Source organism: Hippoglossus stenolepis, chromosome 7 (assembly GCF_022539355.2).
Source record: "Hippoglossus stenolepis isolate QCI-W04-F060 chromosome 7, HSTE1.2, whole genome shotgun sequence".
NCBI lineage: Eukaryota > Metazoa > Chordata > Actinopteri > Pleuronectiformes > Pleuronectidae > Hippoglossus > Hippoglossus stenolepis.
The window spans coordinates 8,476,708-8,497,173 of NC_061489.1; the positions used below are offsets into that span (position 1 = coordinate 8,476,708).

The following is a 20,466-nucleotide window of genomic DNA, read 5'->3' on the forward strand; positions in this document are numbered from 1 at the left end:
CGATCCAAAATACAGCTTGAGGAAAGATGGATATACTGTAAGCCACTCTCCTTCAACATCACAGCGGATAAGTTTATCTTTATATTTAAAATGAGATTAGTGTGGATATTGAATTAACAAATTCCATTATATTATAGAAATATTATGTAGACCTATCCCACATATTTAGCAACAGCGCTGCCCTCATGTCTATGCATGAGCTTCTGTTTGAGGCCCACTTCAAAAACAGGACTTGCAGTTTTTAGCTTCTCTATTGAGGCAAAATGTGGAATTTGCTCAAATAACAAACTGATTGTTTGAAGAGGCAACATAATTATGTGGAGGTAATAGCATCTGGGAAAATAATGAAGACCCCTGGGATAAAAAAAAAAAAGAAAAACTCTCCAGCAGCAGTTTATGCTCTATTATTACTTTGGTAAGTCTCTGTTCTTTTAGCTCTCTGTACGTTTGCATAACAGAACAGCTTTAAACCATCCTGGTCAGTTCAGGCTTTGTGTTTGCTCATGCACTCGGTACCTGCAGTCCACTGTTGTGCTGGATCAAACAAGGGTTGAGGAGTTTTGATCGGGATCCAGTTTGGTTCAAGTTCAGTTCAGTTAATTCTGGCTTCTCCTTTGGGATGAAAATGTCCCAAACTGTTGGAAGTAAATACTAGAGCCAATACAATACCTTATGTAATCGCAAATTTCCAAGCCCATTTGACATGTTTCTACTTTTTGCAAATCCACCATACACCCACCCATCTTAATATAAATGGATACTCACAAATCTAGTGGAATGTTTCTTCAAATAGAGTGCGATATCATTTATTTTACACAACTGGAAAGCATGTGGCAAAATGGTAAATAGTCTGTATTTATATAGCATCTTTTCTATATTGATGACCACTCAAAGTGCTTTACACATTCACAGCGTGCATCTATGTGCAGCACTTTCTGTATCACACATCAATCACACACTGCCAGCTCAACCTTTCAGCACTTGGAATGGGGGGGCTGGGATTGAACTTCTGACTTGATAGTGGATGAGCCGCTCTATCTCCTGAGCCACAGCCGCCCACAAGCAAATACTTTCTGTGCCAAAAGCAATGAATCCAAAAGAAAGTAGACAAAATGGTCAAAAAAGCTGCATAAAGCTGAACTAACAATGATGCGACAACCTTTCTTCAATAACTGCTTCATAACAGATTTCTACATTACAGTGCTAGCAGGTGGACTTTACTATTCATGACCTTGTTAGTTAGCCACAGTATAAACTTACTTCTCTAAAAGCAAAAAAAGTAAGTATTAGCTTTTAAAAGAGCAAAGATATTTCACAATTATGGGAGAATTAACTTTTGCAAACCATTTTTCTCATTTAACAAAACAGAAATGATCCAATGTTGAAGCTGCACTGATCAACATTCATATCTTAGCAATAGATACAATTTCATCAAAAAAATAGATAAGTAAGATCACAAATCTTACTAGGTGGTCAATGGGCAGTTTTTAAATGTTTGTTTGTTTTCTGCAGTAGCAAATGAGTATTAAGAGTTTGAAATCAATGAATCAGATCCCAAGTTATTGATCGTGGCACCGGTGAGTCCTAGTGTGTCCTGGTTTACCTCCTTCCTTTAAGAGGGCAACAGGACAGGACATGTCGACAGAAACCTCCTGTCCCTTGTGGCCGATGATCAGTAGCTGAACTGTGAAGTGGGCCAAAGAGAACAAGAAACGGGACACCAGGCTGACACAGGCTGGTCATCATTATGTCAGGAATAAGGTCAGAGCCGTGTGTGTGTGTGTGTGTGTGTGTGTGGCCTCTGCGGACACTTGCAGTAGCTGTAGCCAATCAATGGCCTGACGAGTGCTGCGAGCTCTGGAGACGGGCTGTCCACAACCACGAGAAATCACTGCAGTCAGCGCTTCTTTCTGACTCTTTCCCCATCGCTCCCGCTTCCTTAGAGCATAAACATACTGAAAGAGATGTTTTTTATTTGAATATGCCAGTGTTTTCTGAACACTGGCACTTGGACAGCTTGGTGACAACAAAGTTTCGTAGATGAAGACGATGGATTTTAATGAGCGCACTCAGACTCATGACCACTTAGTTATGGCTGTTTAGACGTGACGTGTCGCCAGCTGCCTTGTAGGAGAAATGTATTCAAATTTCGCAGGCTTGCTCAAATTGTATTATACAGGGCCCTGTGTCTAATACAATTTATATCAATAAGCACACACTGTAAAAACCTCTCAGTGTTACAAAGAGCAGATCAACATTACCCCAAACTAAAGCCTCTAAAATGACAACAGAATTGAAAAATCATCTCCTGTTAAATAAATGGAGATAAGATTGGAGGTGATGCAGAACTTTAGCCAGAGGCCTAAAATAAACTGACAACTAATTGTATGTCAGATTAGCATTAGATCAGAGTTTTGAAGCTAGTTATAAAGAAATGGTATCGAATAAAAAATCATTTTTATGGGCTCCAATTACTATTAACCAAATGTACAGACAAAAATGGTCTTTTTACAGATGTAATAAGTAACAATTCTTCATTAAAAAAACACGACACCTTCTATTTTGTTGACTTGTTTACTTAAATTATCCAAAACGTTTCCAACAATGTTCAAACCCACAATTTTATTCACCGTAACAGGACATTTCATTTTGGTCACCTTTTAATTGCGTAATATCCACTCTACCTGTGTCTTTCCTCGTCTCTGCTATTACTTCCAGGGCTATAATGTATTGCCAGTCGGCTGTATTTACCTTCCACTGTTTGTATCGGTCACTCGTAATGGATCACAGTTATTCAGTGCCATTTGCTGCGTCACATTAATAAAACTTTATTACCTCATCCGTGAACATTATTTGCACCTGAGTAGTGCAAGGTAGATTTTCATTGGCAATGGAGGTGAAGACAACTCCCATGACTCCACGCTGCTTCACAACAAACTAGGACTTTTGTTATTATTTCGATTGATAGACCCCTAGTGGCCAGTGTTTCATTATTGTACATTTAACCGAGGAATTCAAAAAACAGAGAAATGTTACCCAATACCTCACCGTTAAGGATTCAAGTTAAAATGTAAGGTAACTTATGAATAGTCTAATGGTGGTGCTGTCCTTTATCAAACTGTGCACTTGACCGTTTATATTGCACAAACAGATGATTATTGCACAGTGGATTTTGCACAGTTAAGAGAGTTCAGTCCATAATGGTGGTGCATGTAGTTTTACTGGGAGCAGAGCTGGTTGTACAGTCTCACTGCTGCAGGAAGGAACGACCTGTGATACCTCTCCTTCAGACACTTAGGCTGAATCAGTCTGTCGCTGACGGAGCTGCCCAGTGCTGTGATGGTGTCCTGCAGGGGGTGGGACTGGTTGTCCATGAGAGAAGACAGCTTCGCCATCATCCCTCTCTGACCGAGCTGGCCCTCCTAATCAGTCTGTCCAGTCATTTCCAGTCAGCAGTTGAAATGCTGCTGCCACAGCAAACTACTCCAAAGAAGATGGCTGATGCCACCACAGTCATAAAAAGTCTTCAGGAGCGCCCCCTGCACTCCACAAGAACTCAGTCTCCTGAGCAGATACAGTCTGCTCTGACCCTTCTTAAATAGTGCAGCAGCTGTTTACTGTAGCCCTGTGTGTCTGTGTGTTTGCTCCTCAGGTGGGCTGGCAGCTGAAGAACCTTGTGAACGCGCTGAGAGAGGACCCGTGCGGAGTCATCCTCACGCTGAAGAAACGGCCCCAGAACACCCTAAGCTCCACACCGGCTTTGCTCAGGAACGTCCGCTGGAAACCACTGGGCCTGCAGGTAAATGGCAGCAACACATGGATGTCCTCACTGCTGAACAGGCTCCTCTGCACATCCTCACGTGAAATGTGAAAAACTCCCTCTACGAATCCCCATGTATACCTCCACACTTCCTACTTACAGTCAGTATATTCGAGACGGGATGATTTAGCACTACAGTACGTTCAGTAAGCTGTGTACCTCTGGATTTATCTTTGACTCACTCAGCTCTTGTTTTTACCACCCACCTCTGCATTCTCCTACAAGCATTTTAAACAAATATTTTCAAAAGGAAACGTGTCCACTGTTTGACCTTGCATCCGTCCTCCTGTTGAGAGTTTCAACAAATCACTTGGTTTTACAGCCTGTCGTACGGCTGACAGTCTCCAAAGCCTTTGAACAAATGTGCTGGTTCCTAAATCTCATTCAAGATAAAGGTCATTCAAAATTGAAGTATAAAAGGTGAAATATAGCTAATTAAACCCTACATCTGTACTTAAGAGGCATGTGAATTATTCAAATGGTATAATATGACTTGAACTTCTGGTACAGGGCAGTGCAAGGTCACCAAAGAGTCATGCTCTTACTCACATCCTCCCATATCTGTACTGAGACTTTGGTCCCAATTCATTCAACCATTGTCCCAAAGGACATGTCTCTTTCAAAAGAGAGTACATTACTTTAATGTTCAGTCCAGTAAATCTAAAAAGGCTCAGAGCTGCTTTACATATCTTACTTAACAACAAATACTTTTCAAATCTGTCTCATTCAGAGGCTCGAAAACAAACAAATGTTGGTGCACGGAAAGAACAATTTAGGCCAAGACGGACGGAGGGTTGAGGCAAGGGCTGCTCTGGAGCTGCCTGCATGCTTTGTGAAGCAGCTTCTCTCTTGTCAGACCCTTGTGCTCCATGGCTGCTATTTTTAACCCAGCATCAGGCTAATTCATTTACATGCTACATGCATGCTATGATCTCTGTTCAGCGCTCAGCTTCCATTGTCCATCTTTTATCCTCCTTTACATTGTCTGCTCCATCAGGCCCGTTCTTTGTTCTTGTCAAGCTACAGTTGTTTCAGTTTCTATTTGTTTCTACATGTCATAAAGAATATAAATTCAATATTTAGTGATATACTGTACATTCAAGCATATGATCAAGTGAGAGACGGCCACAGATTCCGCTCGTGGATGTGGTTTCTATAGTGACCTAGAAACCAATAAAACCCTGTAATATCCATAGAGTCTAATACAACTTAACCAGCCTATCTGGAGGACTATTCTTGTTTCCAGTTTGCTGTCTTGTTAGACCATCACTCTCAAGTTATTTTCATGAGTTTATTGTTATATTCGCTGCATGCAACAACAGTGGATTGTGGAAATTCTTCCCTAATGGGGTTCTCAGACACAACCGTGCCATTAGCGCCAAGATCAGAGCGCTGAAATATATGTGGGAGAAGAGAAGAAAAGAGTGTTTTAGATTTGTTCTCTCTCTTCAAAAGACTGAAACCCTTAATTATTCATAAGCAACTACAGGCAGCTCCACTGGCTCTGAAAAAAGAACCGCTACTCAGCAAATACTGGAGATAATTCACTGAATCCAAAATATTCTGCTAAACAGCCTGTGTGTGTGGACATGTGTGTGTGAGTGTGTGTGTGCGCATTTCTAACGCATGTTTTAATGTTTTGTATGCATGTTTTTGCACATGTGCAGAGAGATGTTTTTCCGTTATCATTCCCATTGCTCCTTTGAGAGACAAAGGAACTGGGTCACTGCACTCTGGTCTTGGATACATACTGTATAAACACACACAAACACACAGACACACGCACATACACACACTCCAAAAACAAACACACACATGAACACATGCACTCTCATACCTCTAAGCCTGCTTTTGGAGGATGAATTGCACGGCTGTGAAGTTTAGCCCGAATATGGCAAACGTTCAGCTGGATTACAAAAAAAATCCACTAAGGAAACAATTTATCTCTGCAAATTATCATATGATTCCAGCCTCAAATCCCTGCAAAGCAACCTTTTTATATTCTCTCTCTCGCTCTGTGTGTGTGTGTGTGTGTGTGTGTGTGTGTGTGTGTGTGTGTGTGTGTGTGTGTGTGTGTGTGTGTGTGTGTGTGTGTGTGTGTGTGCCTGTGAGTTTGCACGTGTGTCTGTCTCATCCTCAGTAGGTTGCAGAAAAAGCAATTTAATGATTCACTGTAATAACATTGACACAGACAATTATTCTAACAAAGACGACGAGGATTACTGTGACACATGTGATACATATCGCATTATGCCAGCTGCGTTGTTCCATGTCCATGTGACAGGTCACTTCACCGGTCACACGTGTGTCCCCTTTCATAAATATGTTATATGTTTAGACTTATGAATTATTACTCTTTGTAAACACTTGCTGTTTTTAGTAACATTGTGTATAATGACCATTTATGTTTTATTGATGGACCAGCTGAATGGGTGCAATGGGTGAGGGGTTACAGCTGCTTTAACATCTTACTTTGAGTACATTCTTTGGTCTATTTTCCTGTTTGAGGCAGAGTTTTGACACAATGACAGATAATTCAAATTATACTTTTTGCTATCCTTTCAGAAAGTAACGAACATTTTGAAATCTGTCATGAAAGAGCATGTAATATGAAAAAAACTAATTTGATAACAGCTGCATGGAACTTTAGGAGGGATTGTTTGTGATTTCCAGGGTCAAGAAGGAACTGTGACGCACAGTAATAATACAAAAACTCTTATTTTAAAGGAATGGTTTGGCAGTTTGGGATATGCCAGATGGTTTTGTTGAACAAACCATCTGGAGTATTTTCTGGGAACTGTTTGGAAAAAGGCAGGTGCTTTCAAAAAACACTTGGCAGTTGATTGGATAGACCTGTCACCATCTATCGCTGTTGCAGAAGAGAAAATGCATTTTTTTCCATCTAGAAAACTTTGTTCTTTTCTCTTCTCAGTGAAGAAATACTCTCCAATCCTGATTTAGCTGATTCTATAGCAGCATTACTTTAGGAGCCACCATTGTTGTTGAAGAACAGCTTCACTGAGTCAACACACCTAAGACACGCTTGAATAGCTGCGAGAAGTTTCTGCCTCATAGTTCACTGATTGATCGGAAACCACTGTAGGTCAGCCAATAGCATGCAGTGTGGAAAGAAAATAAATCCAGATTCCTTTTATGGAGAGATTCAAACGAAAAAGTCAAGCTAGCTGTTTCCTCCTGTTTCTAGTCTTTGTGCTTAGCTAAGCTAGCTGCGGTATGTTTATACTTAGTGCACAGATATGAAAGACTAGAAACCAGAATCAATCAATGAGCTCATGCTTATAAGCTCACAGATAGATCTGGCATACATATTAGTTGAAAATCACAGACTTAATATGTATTTTAGGAATACATGTCAACATGTCACAGAAAAAGAAGCACTGGTGTAAATAAGGAAATGAATGTGTTCCATTCAGCTGCTTCTGTTCCAGGGTCCTGGTATCACTGACAGTGTTACCCTAACCCCCCTAACCCTGTCTGCTGAAAAAGGAGAGTCCTCCTCAAAAGTGAACCCAAAGCATATTGATGGTGGCTGGCCGCAGTATAGGTTAGAAACCTCACCTCCTCCATGTTAATAAATGGAACATGGAGGAAATAAAAAGTAAAACCAGATATTAAATACATTTTTCTCAAAGATGGTCTGTCATTTGAGGTAGTTCTTATCACACCGATGTTTTTTCAAGTGTACATTTTTCTGGCAAGTTTGTCAGATTGTCAGATGAGACTGACTCACGATTGGTGGAGCTTGTGTATTGGTGATTGCTACTGCACAGTCTGCGGTTCCAAATGTGCAAGATGGCAGCATTTGTATCCTTGGTATTTTGGTTCATCTCTGGATAGAGGAGACGTGGCGTCGATCTTGATATACAGTCTATTGTGATTAATTAAATTCAGTTTATCATCCAGCACTTATACATCCTAAAGAATACAGTGGGGTCAGAATGTCTGCATTTGTGCATGTTAAGGCAGTGGATTGGGTACAATTAATCTGGGAAGGGTGTACGTGGTGGATTTCTTGGTAGTTTGGAGTGGGGGCGCAACAGGGGTCAAATGATTTAAGTGCTTTCTTAACAGAGTGGAATTTCGCCTGCTGTGGAAGCCCCCTACACACCCCCTTTTTTCCATGCAGACAGCAGTGGGCTGTAATCACTAAATTACTGTTTTCTTTCTCAGCTCCAATCACCACACTCCACAACTCCCCATTTCCCCCCCTGCACTGTTTCCCCCAGTCTCTCTTTCTCTTTCTTTATCCTGTTTCCTTTGCTCTCTGCTCTCTGTCGCGTGCATCCCTCTCTTCCCGCCCGGTCTCCATTATTTACTGTGAAGCCGTCTTACTGTAAGCTGCCTTCATCAGAAGAAGGCTGAGCGATAGAAAGAGATGATGATAGAGACAGGACCTGGGGATGGTGGTAGCGAGGGTGAGAGGAGGAGGAGGAGAGAGAGTTTGGAACATGAAATGAATTCCACTAATGCACTGTTGATGAAATGATGAAACACTGGTCTTTCTTAATGAGAACGCCGCCTGCCTCGCCGTCGCTCGGGCTCTGCGTCTGTTTATCTATTCTGTCCACACTCGACATCTCCTCACGCAAATGAAGTGTACTCATCTGACATACAGTAAAACACTTCATTCTTCAAATTCTGGGAAACCTCATCCTCTGGGAGAAACTGTGAGCTACGTATTTGTCACCCCAGCTGTTCCGACTGAGGATAAATATAAGTCGTTTGAAATTTGGAGCTTGAGTTTCCATGACATCACAAGCGAGGCGCCCTGTCCTCACGGAGGACCCGATAACAAACGTATCTACGTGTCCTTGAGCCAAGCTGATGCAGGAGGCCTCGCTACCTCTGTCCTCTCCTCTCTCTTGTAAGGGGGGGGGGGGGGGGGTTGCGTTGAGGAGAGAGGAAGAGCGCGGAGAGGATGGGAGAGGAAGGGTTGTCATGGGAACAGACATGGTGAGCCCTGTGTGAGTGAGGAGGCTTGAGACAAAATGACAGAACAGTGAAGCGATGAGAGGCTACACAGTCAGAAATATAGTGAAAAAAGAAACAAACACAACATGTCAGCTCTGTGGAAATAATATTTTTTTTGTGATATTTAGACAAGTCGTAGCTGCAGTAAAATAAGCATATGACAAATTTCACTTGTAAGATTCCCTCGTAAATTATGTGCTTGCTTGTTTTTCTGTGAGATTAAGGTTGAGATCCTCTCATTGCCATCCATTCATACTAACCCAAAGTCATTCTCCCTTTTTCTCTCTCCAGCCGATGCCCACCAGCCCCACCAGCACCTCACCAACACCCGTTGGAACTTTAGGCATGTCTAAAATGGACGCCCCCAGCATGCAGGACGTCTACATCCTTTCTCCTGTCTCTGGACTCTACAGCACCAGGTCAGACGCTCGCACACACATGTATGTTTGATGATTATCGTTATGATGAACTTTGGTTATTATGATCCAGCTGATGACACTGATGATGGCGCTGATGACAGTAGTGATGACAGCTCTGCTTCCCTCAGGGAGGAGATGGGTCTGATGTCATGTGACGACATCAGCCGCTACAGCGTGAGCTCCCAGTCCGGCTCCAAAGGTTCAGAGGCAGTCAGCTACTACCTGGACCAGGACAGCGGTCAGTACTTCTCCTTGCTAGAGGGAGATGGACCCCCAGGGTCTGACTACGACAGGGTCCGAAATACAGGGGTTCGCCGGCGGGACAAGACCCCCACCCATGGTAAGACGGCGAGTGCAATCAAACAGTGTGAATGAGGCAGAACTGGCTCTTGCTTGGAAAGTTGTTTTGAAGCACAGCTTTCTTTCACCGTTTTTGTTTCATCTTTAACTCAACCCTCCTCCTTATGTGTTCATCACTCACTTCATGGCTCTGCTTTATTTGTGTTTATTTTACTCGCGGGCACATGTCCCAAAAACACTGATCACATGCCAAAGGGTCAGTCTAAGAACACTGTCTCTAGCACCCTTTCTATCCCCACACACACACACACACACCTGTGTCCACAATTGTCTCAGACAGCTTTCTAGACATTCTGCACCTTCCAGGAAAAGCTTGACAAACTTCTGTGATTAGTTTACAATAGCCGTGCTTGCTATATATGGAGTTTATGAAGGTAATTAGAGGACCTTGTGACTCTTCAGCCTGTGGGCCTAAATGTATCAATATGTTAAAGCTGCACTACTTATTGTTATATTGAATTATTATATTTGTCATTAAAGGTGTGAAGGCCAAAAAACAAACCCACAGAGAATTATAACCCAACTTCCCTCCAACCATGCTGAGCAATTTTTTTACTTCAAGCTCACAAAGCATTGTTTCCAGTCAAAGCAGGAAACAGCTGTATTTGGCAAATTGGTAAACCAACTGTAAATTACCTGGGGAGCACCAAATTGCTAACGTTAAACACTATATAGTTGCTTGTGTCTTCAGCTTAAACGTCTGATACATGTCACTGTCTCAGCTGCTCTATGTAGTGTCGCTCTACCATGAACATTTCTGTTCTGTGTGGATGTGTTCTCCCACAAAGGAATTTGACCAACTCACTGTAAATCTCAGAATACCTGAACCAAACTGCAGTCATCACAGTTAAAAACAACTTTATACTGAAATGCAGAAACATACAGCTTTGTGTAGCTCCCCAGCTAACAGTAAACATAGTGGCACAGCTAGGTAGCACATTTTTTGTTTACTAATATGGCCAAGTGGTTGCTATTATTATACTATTACTATTATTATAATGTACTAATTGATTGTGTTTTCAGCTTTGATGTATGTTACAGTCAAATTTGCTGTTCGGTTGTACCACAGCTTTGTGTAGCTCGCCAGTGGTCTTCAGCTAACAATAAAAATGCTAGCAGATAAGCTAGGTAGCATGCTGCAGTGAAGTTTACTCATGTGGCCTTTGCCTCACGCTCTGACGCAGTTCCTCCAGACTCTTCCATTCCTCCCCCCCCTCACTTGCACACACTCTGTCTCACCTGTCCACCCCTCCAGTTGTCTCCCACGCTGTCTCTCAGTCACTTGCCGTCCTGAGACAACACTCCACCACTCCCCTCCCCCTCCCCCCACAGCCGACTCTCTGATTGCTGATTGGTCGTTCCAGGTGACCTCAGACCAGTGTCCATGCCTCCCGAATATAACTGGATGGCCGAGGCCAAGGAACCCAGCATGGGCAAGAGAGGGAGCCGAGGTACACACACACAAACACGTACAGCACACAAGACGAAACGCAGGCCCTCACACACTTGACACAAACGGGTCAGACAGGTGCCGCGCTTTGCTCCATACTCAGCTCAACACATTTCAGCTCATCCTCTGGTTATCCATGGTGCTGTGGTTGTGTGAGGATACATATCTGTCGGGTATGTGTCTGACAGAGCGACAAATAAACATAAATGCAAGGAAATTGCATTTATACAGCTGCTCTGGAAATGAGGGTACTTCTATGTGACCAGTTCTAACCAGCTTCACCATTTTGCGGCAAGACTCGATCTGTATTCAAACGAGGATCCTCCACTCTACCATCAGAAAGTCTATGAATAACATTAAAGCACAATACTCCTATCGGGGGTCTGCTTCTCTCCTTCTCTTTCTCTCAGTCACTGTTTTAGTTTTTCACATTTAGGTATAAGGATACTAAACAAATAAGAAGGGGTGCTTTTTTTTCTATCTGTAGTTTAATCAGAATAAAACTTTCAAAGAGTGACAAGATTTAGCAGTTGTGCCCTCCAAATCAGGATAATCACTGCAAACAGATAAGCTGAATGTCCCCGGCTGTGGATCCATATCAGAGGCTCTGAGGCACTTTTATCCTTTTCTGTTGGGTTTTTATCTCTAAGGGTCTATTCACCCTCATCTGTTTCTACTCTGGGGTTCTCCCTCAACTCTATGATAATATCTCCACCCCCTCTGTGGTTTTCCTCTCTCTGTCAACGGTTCTGTTTAGCCTGTCCATTCTTTTTAACTGCTCCATCCTTCCTCCATTTCCCCACAGACTCAGACAACTCCCTGCTGCGTTACCTTAGCGATGACAAGATCCTGGTGATCGAGGAGGAGCCCGAGGGTCAGAGTAGGGAGAGCCGGCGGGATTCCACCAGACGCTCTCGGCGCAAGAGCCGCAATCCCAGCAGCCCCAGCTTTCCCATCAGTCCCTCCATGCTGTCCTCCACCCTGCGCCTCGACCAGCCTCCTGAAGTTTTGCCCGTATGTACACAGTTGCTTCCAGCTGGTTTCAGCTGGAGTGCACTCTAGTGCCCCTGGGGGGATATTGGGCTTTCAGACAGCAGTAAACAAATAATCATTCAATCAAATCACTCTGTCATCTGCTCCTGGGTTATATGTAGTTATAACTGTGTTGATATGTCTAATGCTGGATGTTAGCCACTTATCAGTTCATCATCATGGAAGATATAGTTTATGGTCACTTCTGTTCACTGGGCAGTAAAGAAAAACAGCTTCTTTCCATTTGTGAACAGATGAATGTGGTCTGTGCTGAGGAGTTTGCCTGGTTGTGTAGTGGATTTGTGTTCACACAGATAGAGGCATGCCTGCATATGCTATGTTAAAGGATGCTTATAGTCTATACATTTCTTCCTGTCATTAAATCCTATAAAACACCAACAAAAAATGTATGCTACTAATTAGGGGTGTAGTCAAGAACACGTTTTATGAGTTAAATCAGTTTTAGCTGTCAAAGTGTTTGATGATTGTCTGTTGTGTTGTTTGTGTCATGTAGACATTAAGTACTACTTCATTTACCTACCTGATTTGTAAACAGGGTTCCAAATCTGATCTGCTGCTGCAAATACTCCTCAACAAATGCATCATTTATTCCTGTTTGAATACCGTTTGTGACAAACTGCAGCGCCCACCTATACATTTCATAACTTTATTTTAAAGTTTTTTGGTTTTTAAAATGTTATGTCTTGATAACAAAGAAAAAGAAGAATTACAATAACAGTAAAGTGAGGGAAAATGAACAATTTACAAATAACAATGAAAAAATGTTTTCATGTAGAAACATTGAACTATTCTTGTGGGACCATATTTAATGATTTAAATCTATAGGACTAAAAGGACATGAGTGTGCAACACTAACATTGGTTGTTCTGGTCAGAATGAAAACCTCTATTTTCTTTGACATGTGGAATACCAAAGCCATTTGGATCATTAGAAGAGCTCAAAATAATTACTGAATTTTTCAAGGGCAAAGTTTATTTAGATTGTTTCGAAGGCCGTATTTTGCTTTTGATGTTTCTTTTCCACAGAGGACATTTTGACATGTCCCAGTAGGGAAAGTGCAGGAGTAACTAATAACATTAATTTCTATTTTTAATATTCACACCTGTGCTTTTACTACGTCAAAATGGCTTTAATCCGGTTTGTGTTTCTGAGCAAACTTGAGCACAGTTATGTCACTAAATCAACTTTTCTCATGTCTCAGTTGATGTCTTTCTCCTTTTAGAATGGCATGTTGGTGGTTGTAGGACAGGACATGATGTTCACACGTTGTTGTTATGTGTGTGTGTGTGTGTGTGTGTGTGTGTGTGTGTGTGTGTGTGTGTGTGTGTGTGTGTGTGTGTGTGTGTGTGTGTGTGTGTGTGTGTGTGTGTGTGTGTGTGTGTGTGTGTGTGTGTGTGTGTGTGTGTCAGGTAGAGGAGACAAAGGAGAGAGAGAATGATAAGTGTTATTGCACGACTTCCAGCATCACGCATTATGAGAATGACAGTGACACGCTCAGATGTGCCCCTCTGTAACTTTGCGGTTTCTCTCTAATGCAAACACACTCATATGTACACACACACATACACACAAAGAGAGGCGTGCACAAACAAACACACACTAGCACACAGGAGTATATTTGTATACAGGGTAGCCATCTCACGACTCATCCTAACTCATCCTAATATCCCCGTTTCTCTCGACACGCCTGAGCCTAACTAGGAATTTATTCCGGACAAACACACATTTGCACGCGCACACACACGTACACTACCACGTATGCCTTTGAGTAGGTGTGTGACTCAGCATCGGCCAGACCAATTACAAGCACGACTGACGGACTGTGTGTACCACACGATGCACTCAAACACACACGTTCACAGCTCAGCTCACACCATCCCTCTCTAGCCCTCCCAGCTGTGTGTCTCTCATGGTGGTGACTCATATCTATTCACATGAAGTATACTATCCTGCACTAACAAGCATATGCTAACATTAATGACCTGGTTGTTTCCTCTTTCTCCTTTTTCTCGGTACAATTTCTTTCCATTAATGCAAAATATTTTGTTTATTAAACTCATCATATTTGTTATGTTTCATATGTCGAGCATATTTGTGAGTGCAATACAATATACAGCCCAAACTAAATGGGCAATATGAAGCACATATATATATATATAGTATATACCAAATACTAAGTTATATATATATATATATGTAGATGTGGTTGTGCCTTAAGATAGATTAAAGAACTGAACAACAAACAGTCAGTTGACGAGTTAGCAGTGTTATACAATCTAGTAACATACTGCAAGTTATACTTGCTTGTATTTTATTGAAATGTGTTTATGTTTCTAGCTTTTTTATGTAAATATTTTGTCATATAAGGATTCTTTGGGTATGTTGGAAATATTTAGAAAATATTAGCCTTTTAGCGAATCAGATATGTTGCATTTGTAATGTAGCGAAAAGTAATGCCGGACTCAAACTATCAAAATGATTTTTGAATGACTAGTGTTACACCTACCCATTACATACTGATTTACACAATATTTAGACCATTAAAGTGGCTCAACATGACTTTACTCATCAGTTAAAGGGACAATGTTTTTGTACAAAACTTTTACATTTCTAATATGGAGCCTGTCAAGAAACATTTCCTTCCCATTATCCACATTGATGAGCTTTCAATGCATTGTAGAGTTACAGTAGATAACAATAAACACAAAAGCAGAGCATGGAGATGAAAATGACCAGCATAGATGTACACAGGAAGAGTGTGAATGTGTGTGTATGTGTCCGTGTGTATATGTGTATATATTTAGAAAATGTATGGAGGGATTTGTGAAGCTCTTTAATAAAATCTTTTATTTCCCTTTCAATGACCAGCGAGGTGCGGACACACTGCGAGCAGACACAACAGACCGGTGAGTGTGTACCTGTGGTTGTTTGTGGTGTGACCACGTGATTGACAGAAGGAGCTGTAACAGTTGTTTGTGGTTCCTATGTAATCCTGTCTGGTCTCTGCAGGTACTCGGGCTCAGGGAGCTCAGGAGCGGCCTCCATGAGGAAGGTACGGGAGCAACCAGTGGTATGTCCCTGACTCTGACTGAGTTTTTATATTTTACAGGCTTTTACTGATTTTTAAACAATGCTTTCTTTCCGGTACATTTTCATTCTGACTCAAACCCCATTTTTAATGAATCAACAAAGGCTGCACAGTCACATCATCAGTCTCCTAGCAACCACACCCGCTGTTACATGGAGATCGATCGTGTCCACATAAGAACTGAACAAACAGCCAGACAGGACTAGGAGCAATACCTGAGATTAAACCAATTCAGATCTGTGATAATTAAATAAAAGATAACACTCAGATGAGATAAATTGGTTTCCATATTTAGGTTACTGTGACACGAGAAGCTGTCTTCGTCATTAGCCCAATGCCTCTCCTCCCAAACACTGTGAGTTGCACGCAATGAGTCAGTTATGACTGTAAGCAGATATTTATTCTGCTTTCTCACACAGATAAATAACCATCAGACTTTTTCAGCTATAAATGTTCACACCTATAACCATTTTCTATAAAAACAAACAATATTTTGGCTTTGCTGACATAATCTTGACGCAAAATGTGATTTTAAAGTGAGATTAAAGGAGATGTTAACAAACAAAAAGTGTCTACATTTTAAATTCATGAGAAATAAAAGGAACATTTTACTCAGTGGTTGCGGCTACAGCCTTTAGTTGTTCTGGTACAACTTGTGGTGGCTATTGTTAGCTATGTTAGCTGATTTAAGATAGATATTGCTGTGTAACGGACATTTCTAAACAACTGACATCATCGCATGTTTTACTAAAATGAGACAAAGCATTTCTCGTACAACTGTCATTTGTAGCTACAGTAGCCAACTGTTCCTTTTCGTTTATGGATAATTTAAATTTCTCAACTTATTATTGTCAACGTAAAAAATCCTTTTGATTCAATTGAACATTTTCAGTTATGTAAGCAAGTCACAACATCTGGATGTGCGATGTAGTGCGTCGGTGGCAGACAGCTTTCACTTCTCCCTCACAGGTTGCAGGTCACTTCCTGGCTGCAGCAGCTCTAACACTGTGATCCGTCTGTGCCTGTAATCCTCTCTGCGGTTTGCCTGATAAAATGAAGATAAAAAAAGAGAGAGGGGACTGGCTGCTCATGTTTAGTGTTCTGAGTTCTTCAACAGCATCAACGCAGAAACTTTTGCTCAAACATGTATTTCCTTTTCCCAATTTTAACTTTTGTACTATGTATTTGTTTTTTGAAGCTCACATTGTTTTCTTTCTTCTCCGCAGTCTTTCCATTACACCTCGCTAAGAACGAAAACCAAAAAGAGAAGTAAAGGTAGGATATGTTATTATTTTTTTCTGTAACTTTACATTACTACTGTTGAGTTCCCAGAGACTCAGGAGCCCATTATCACAGAGAATGTTGATATGAGGTTGTTCCCAAAATTCTACTGTGGTGCCATAAATAACCTGCTGCAACCGATGCTTCATGAAATATTTTTATTTGCATGTTTCTTTTATCTTATATTGAACTTAACATTTTTATTGTTCAATTATCTTTTATAAGAGTTATGGCTAAAATATGCTATTTTTAATTGGTTTTAAATTGTGTTTGATTTCTGTTAATCATTTCCCGACCCCCCCAAGGGTTGCCAAACCTTTAGTTTGGGAAGCACTGCCATTCAGAATCAATTGTTTTACCCTAGAAAATATGGCTCAATGTAAATGTCTGAGCTTGAAACTGAACCTGACAGACTTGAGGTGCTGTGACTGGCATGTTCACTCTGGTGCATCACTGTGAGAGAATGACAACACATCAGAAGCAGAGAGACAGGCTTGATCATACAGTAAAACACATTGCTTATGTATGTATGTGAAAAGTCGAGATTTACAGTACATGATAAAAAACAGTAAAGCACAAACGATAACACTGCAAAATAGAACATTTGCACGTACAGATTTGCTGCTGTTTTTTCTTAATTTTACTTTCAATAATTGATTGTTTCCTTTTTATGATTTTCATAATTAATCACTGGTGTAATACTAAGTTCTCATCGATGTTGCAGATGTGCTGAATCTCGTTCAGTTTGAAGGAACTCAACAGTTCACATTGCTGTTGTTTCTGATTTCTAGAGATTCCATTCATTTGGATTCAGTGTATTCGACTGGAATCAATAAATACATGACCACACTTATTTATTATTGTCACGACACCTACAAATCCTCAGAAAATCAGTTTCCGTATCGACGTTTCCTTTCTCTGCAGGTTCCCTCACTAGTGCCAGTCGAAGGAGAATCTCGTGTAAGGACCTGGGCCACGGCGACTGTGAGGGCTGGCTGTGGAAGAAGAAGGATGCCAAAGGCTACTTCACTCAGAAGTGGAGGAAGTACTGGTTTATCCTCAAAGAGTCCTGCCTCTACTGGTACACCAACCAAAATGTAAGGCATCACATTCAACTGTTATAATAGTCAAACCCCACTAGTTTTAGCTTTTCCATTCAAACAAAAGACAGAGGCATCAAGGGGCATTTCAAACATTTAGCACATAAAAAGTATGAGTCAGTGTATAAAAAATGCTGTCATCATGATGTCACCCTCATGATATCATCAGGGATAGCTCTTGAGTTAGCATGAAAAAAAACAAATATTCAAAAGAAAAACCATTTTATAAAGTAGTAAACAAACAAGACATAGTTAAAACACAATTAATGTAACAATGTATTTTCCATTTCATTAACATATTTATGATCGGTATTGTTTCCAAAGAATCTTTATAATGAGATATTATCTTAAGAAAACAATGATGGATATTTTGGGATTAAAGAATTTGATCTATCTATCTATCTATCTATCTGTCTGTCTGTCTGTCTGTCTGTTCTGTCTGTCTGTCTGTCTGTCTGTCTGTCTGTCTGTCTGTCTATCTATCTATCTATCTATAAATCTATCTATCTATCTATCTATCTATCTATCTATCTATCTATCTATCTATCTATCTATCTATCTATCTATCTATCTATCTGTCTGTCTGTCTGTCTGTCTGTCTGTCTATCTATCAATCTATCTATCTATCTATCTATCTATCTATCTATCTATCTATCTATCTATCTATCTATAAATCTATCTATAAATCTATCTATTTATCAATCCGTCTGTCTGTCTATCTATTTCTTAATAAGTGGTCAAAGGAGTCCATCCCTGTCAATGTAAACAACATATGTTGTTTTCATACGCTTGACTAGAGCTCTACTATCCCAAATAGAATTGGTGAATCAGTATGCATGACATTTTGTTCTCTGTGTTGATGATGTACCACCACTCTCCATCTGTCTGTGCCTGCAGGATGAGAAGGCTGAGGGCTTCATCAGCCTCCCTGAGTTCAGAATAGACCGAGCCATAGAGTGCAGACGGAAATTGTGAGTGTCCCTCACACGTCGCTGAAAATTACTAATCAAGCACATTTGCTCTCACCCACACAACATGAACGTAAACAAACCCACAGCGCATGCACACACAAAAAAACACTAATCAGTCTTCTTCTCCCTGGCTGACTGCAGCGCCTTCAAAGCCTGTCATCCCAAAATCAAGAGCTTCTTCTTCGCCACTGATTGTCTTGAGGAAATGAACAGGTGAGCGATTGTGTGTCAGTACGACTCTGTGAGTTTGTGCTTGTGTCTTAATGTGGACAATAGTCAGAGGCTGGGGACGTCACGTGTTCTTTTATGAATTCTTTATCAGAGTAAACCAAGTAGGCACAAGGCAACAGCACACCAACACACTGCACATGAATAAAGCATAAACTTGGCCCTCTGTTGTCAAATGTAGAACTGTGTGTGTGTCTGTGTGTGTGTGTGTATGTGTGTGGGTGAGTGTCACGTGGGTGTGTGTTCATGTGAGAGGGAGAATGTAGTGATATTTGCAGTGTTATCTGATGAGCTCTAATTATCCACACCTCTCCTCGGTGACACAGGGAGATAATTGGGGGAGAATAATTAACCAGCTATATTTGACTTCCATACTGTGTTTGGAGATGCATGTGTGAAATCAGGGGCGGACTGAAACAATCATTGAGGCAGGGAACTCGACTCCATCTGAGGCCAGCCTTTTTATGCAAACCACCAGAGTGCTAATTTTGTAGGATAACACTTTATCTTTATAAAGCAGGCACCAGACTAGTTATAAATTTGGCCACTATGTTCTTCTTGGAGGAGTATTCATGGTATGCTTTAGCTGTGGCTGAATTAAGAAAATTAAGTTGAAATAAACCACACAACAGCACATACAGCTTGGCCACACTTTTAAGAGAAAGGAGAAACCTGCTCCACAGTGTACACAACCAGAGACCGGGGTTATATGAACTTATAAATAAGTCCACATCACAACTTGAATGGCACTCGTTAGAATGCATACCTCCGCCAATTTCAAATTGTATGAGTAGTTTTTAGTATTAGTATTAGTATCCGTTTGAGCATTAGCAATCCTACTAATAAACATATAAACTGTAGGAGTCGATGGGATGAAGTAGTCGGTAGTCGATTTCTTGTTTGCTGCACCTCTCGGTGTGCGTTTATTTACAAACTTTTTACGGTTGCAGAGAACTTCCTGGTGTAATCAAAACATCCGCTTTTAACCCCTCCTGGTGCCCTTGTTACCATGGTAACCCCACAGCTCCTTACAGGAGTGAGTAATAGTGTAAACCACATAGTGCAAATCAAATACAGTGTAAACCACATCAACAGTCTTTGGTGAATTCTGTCTATCACATGTGTCCACTACACAAACAAACAGTCCCCCTATGCAACATTTAAATTCAATAGAGTTTTATTTGGATCTTTGCACACACTTGTAAATATCAATGCCTGATTTTTCCCCCCCAAAATCCATCAACGTCCAAGATGACTAGACTTATGTTAAATATTTTTGTTGACTTGTGTACTTACATTATCCAAAATGTTTCCGAACATTTTTAAACCCAGAAAAATCCCCCAAATTATTCAAGGTAACGGGAGGTTTCTGTTTGGTCGCCTTTTAGTTATGACATATCCACTATACCCGTGACTTTGCTCATCTCTACTAACCGCGGCAGCAAACACACAGTTAGCCAGTCGACTATACAATACACCGTTTGTATTTGTCACTTATTTGCTGCTTAACGTGAATAGAAATTTTATACTTTAACTCACTGGTGAACACGCATCAAGTAGCTTTTCATTGTCAATGGTGGCGAAGACAACAACTCCCATGATCCCACGCTGCTTCATGACATCATCAAACTATAACCTTTGTTATTGTTTTGATTGAGAGACCCCTAGTGGCCGAAGTTACATATTGTACATTTAAATCTTTAA

General features: G+C 40.9%; 1 protein-coding gene across 6 annotated transcripts in view; it reads left to right on the forward strand.

Annotated features, from left to right (window-relative positions):
- Positions 1–20,466, forward strand: part of si:ch211-26b3.4 (connector enhancer of kinase suppressor of ras 2) — a 59,375-nt gene that overhangs the window by 31,267 nt on the left and 7,642 nt on the right. For 5 of the 6 annotated variants that reach the window (XM_035162331.2, XM_035162326.2, XM_035162329.2 and 2 more), the window contains exons 9-19: positions 3,653–3,799; positions 9,104–9,231; positions 9,360–9,571; positions 10,956–11,042; positions 11,847–12,055; positions 14,963–15,000; positions 15,104–15,164; positions 16,409–16,457; positions 17,388–17,560; positions 18,461–18,534; positions 18,676–18,747. In XM_035162331.2, the coding sequence (XP_035018222.1) occupies positions 3,653–3,799; positions 9,104–9,231; positions 9,360–9,571; positions 10,956–11,042; positions 11,847–12,055; positions 14,963–15,000; positions 15,104–15,164; positions 16,409–16,457; positions 17,388–17,560; positions 18,461–18,534; positions 18,676–18,747 (1,250 nt within the window). The remainder of the gene's footprint in view (positions 1–3,652; positions 3,800–9,103; positions 9,232–9,359; positions 9,572–10,955; positions 11,043–11,846; positions 12,056–14,962; positions 15,001–15,103; positions 15,165–16,408; positions 16,458–17,387; positions 17,561–18,460; positions 18,535–18,675; positions 18,748–20,466) is intronic. The other variant, XM_035162327.2, reaches the window with a different exon arrangement.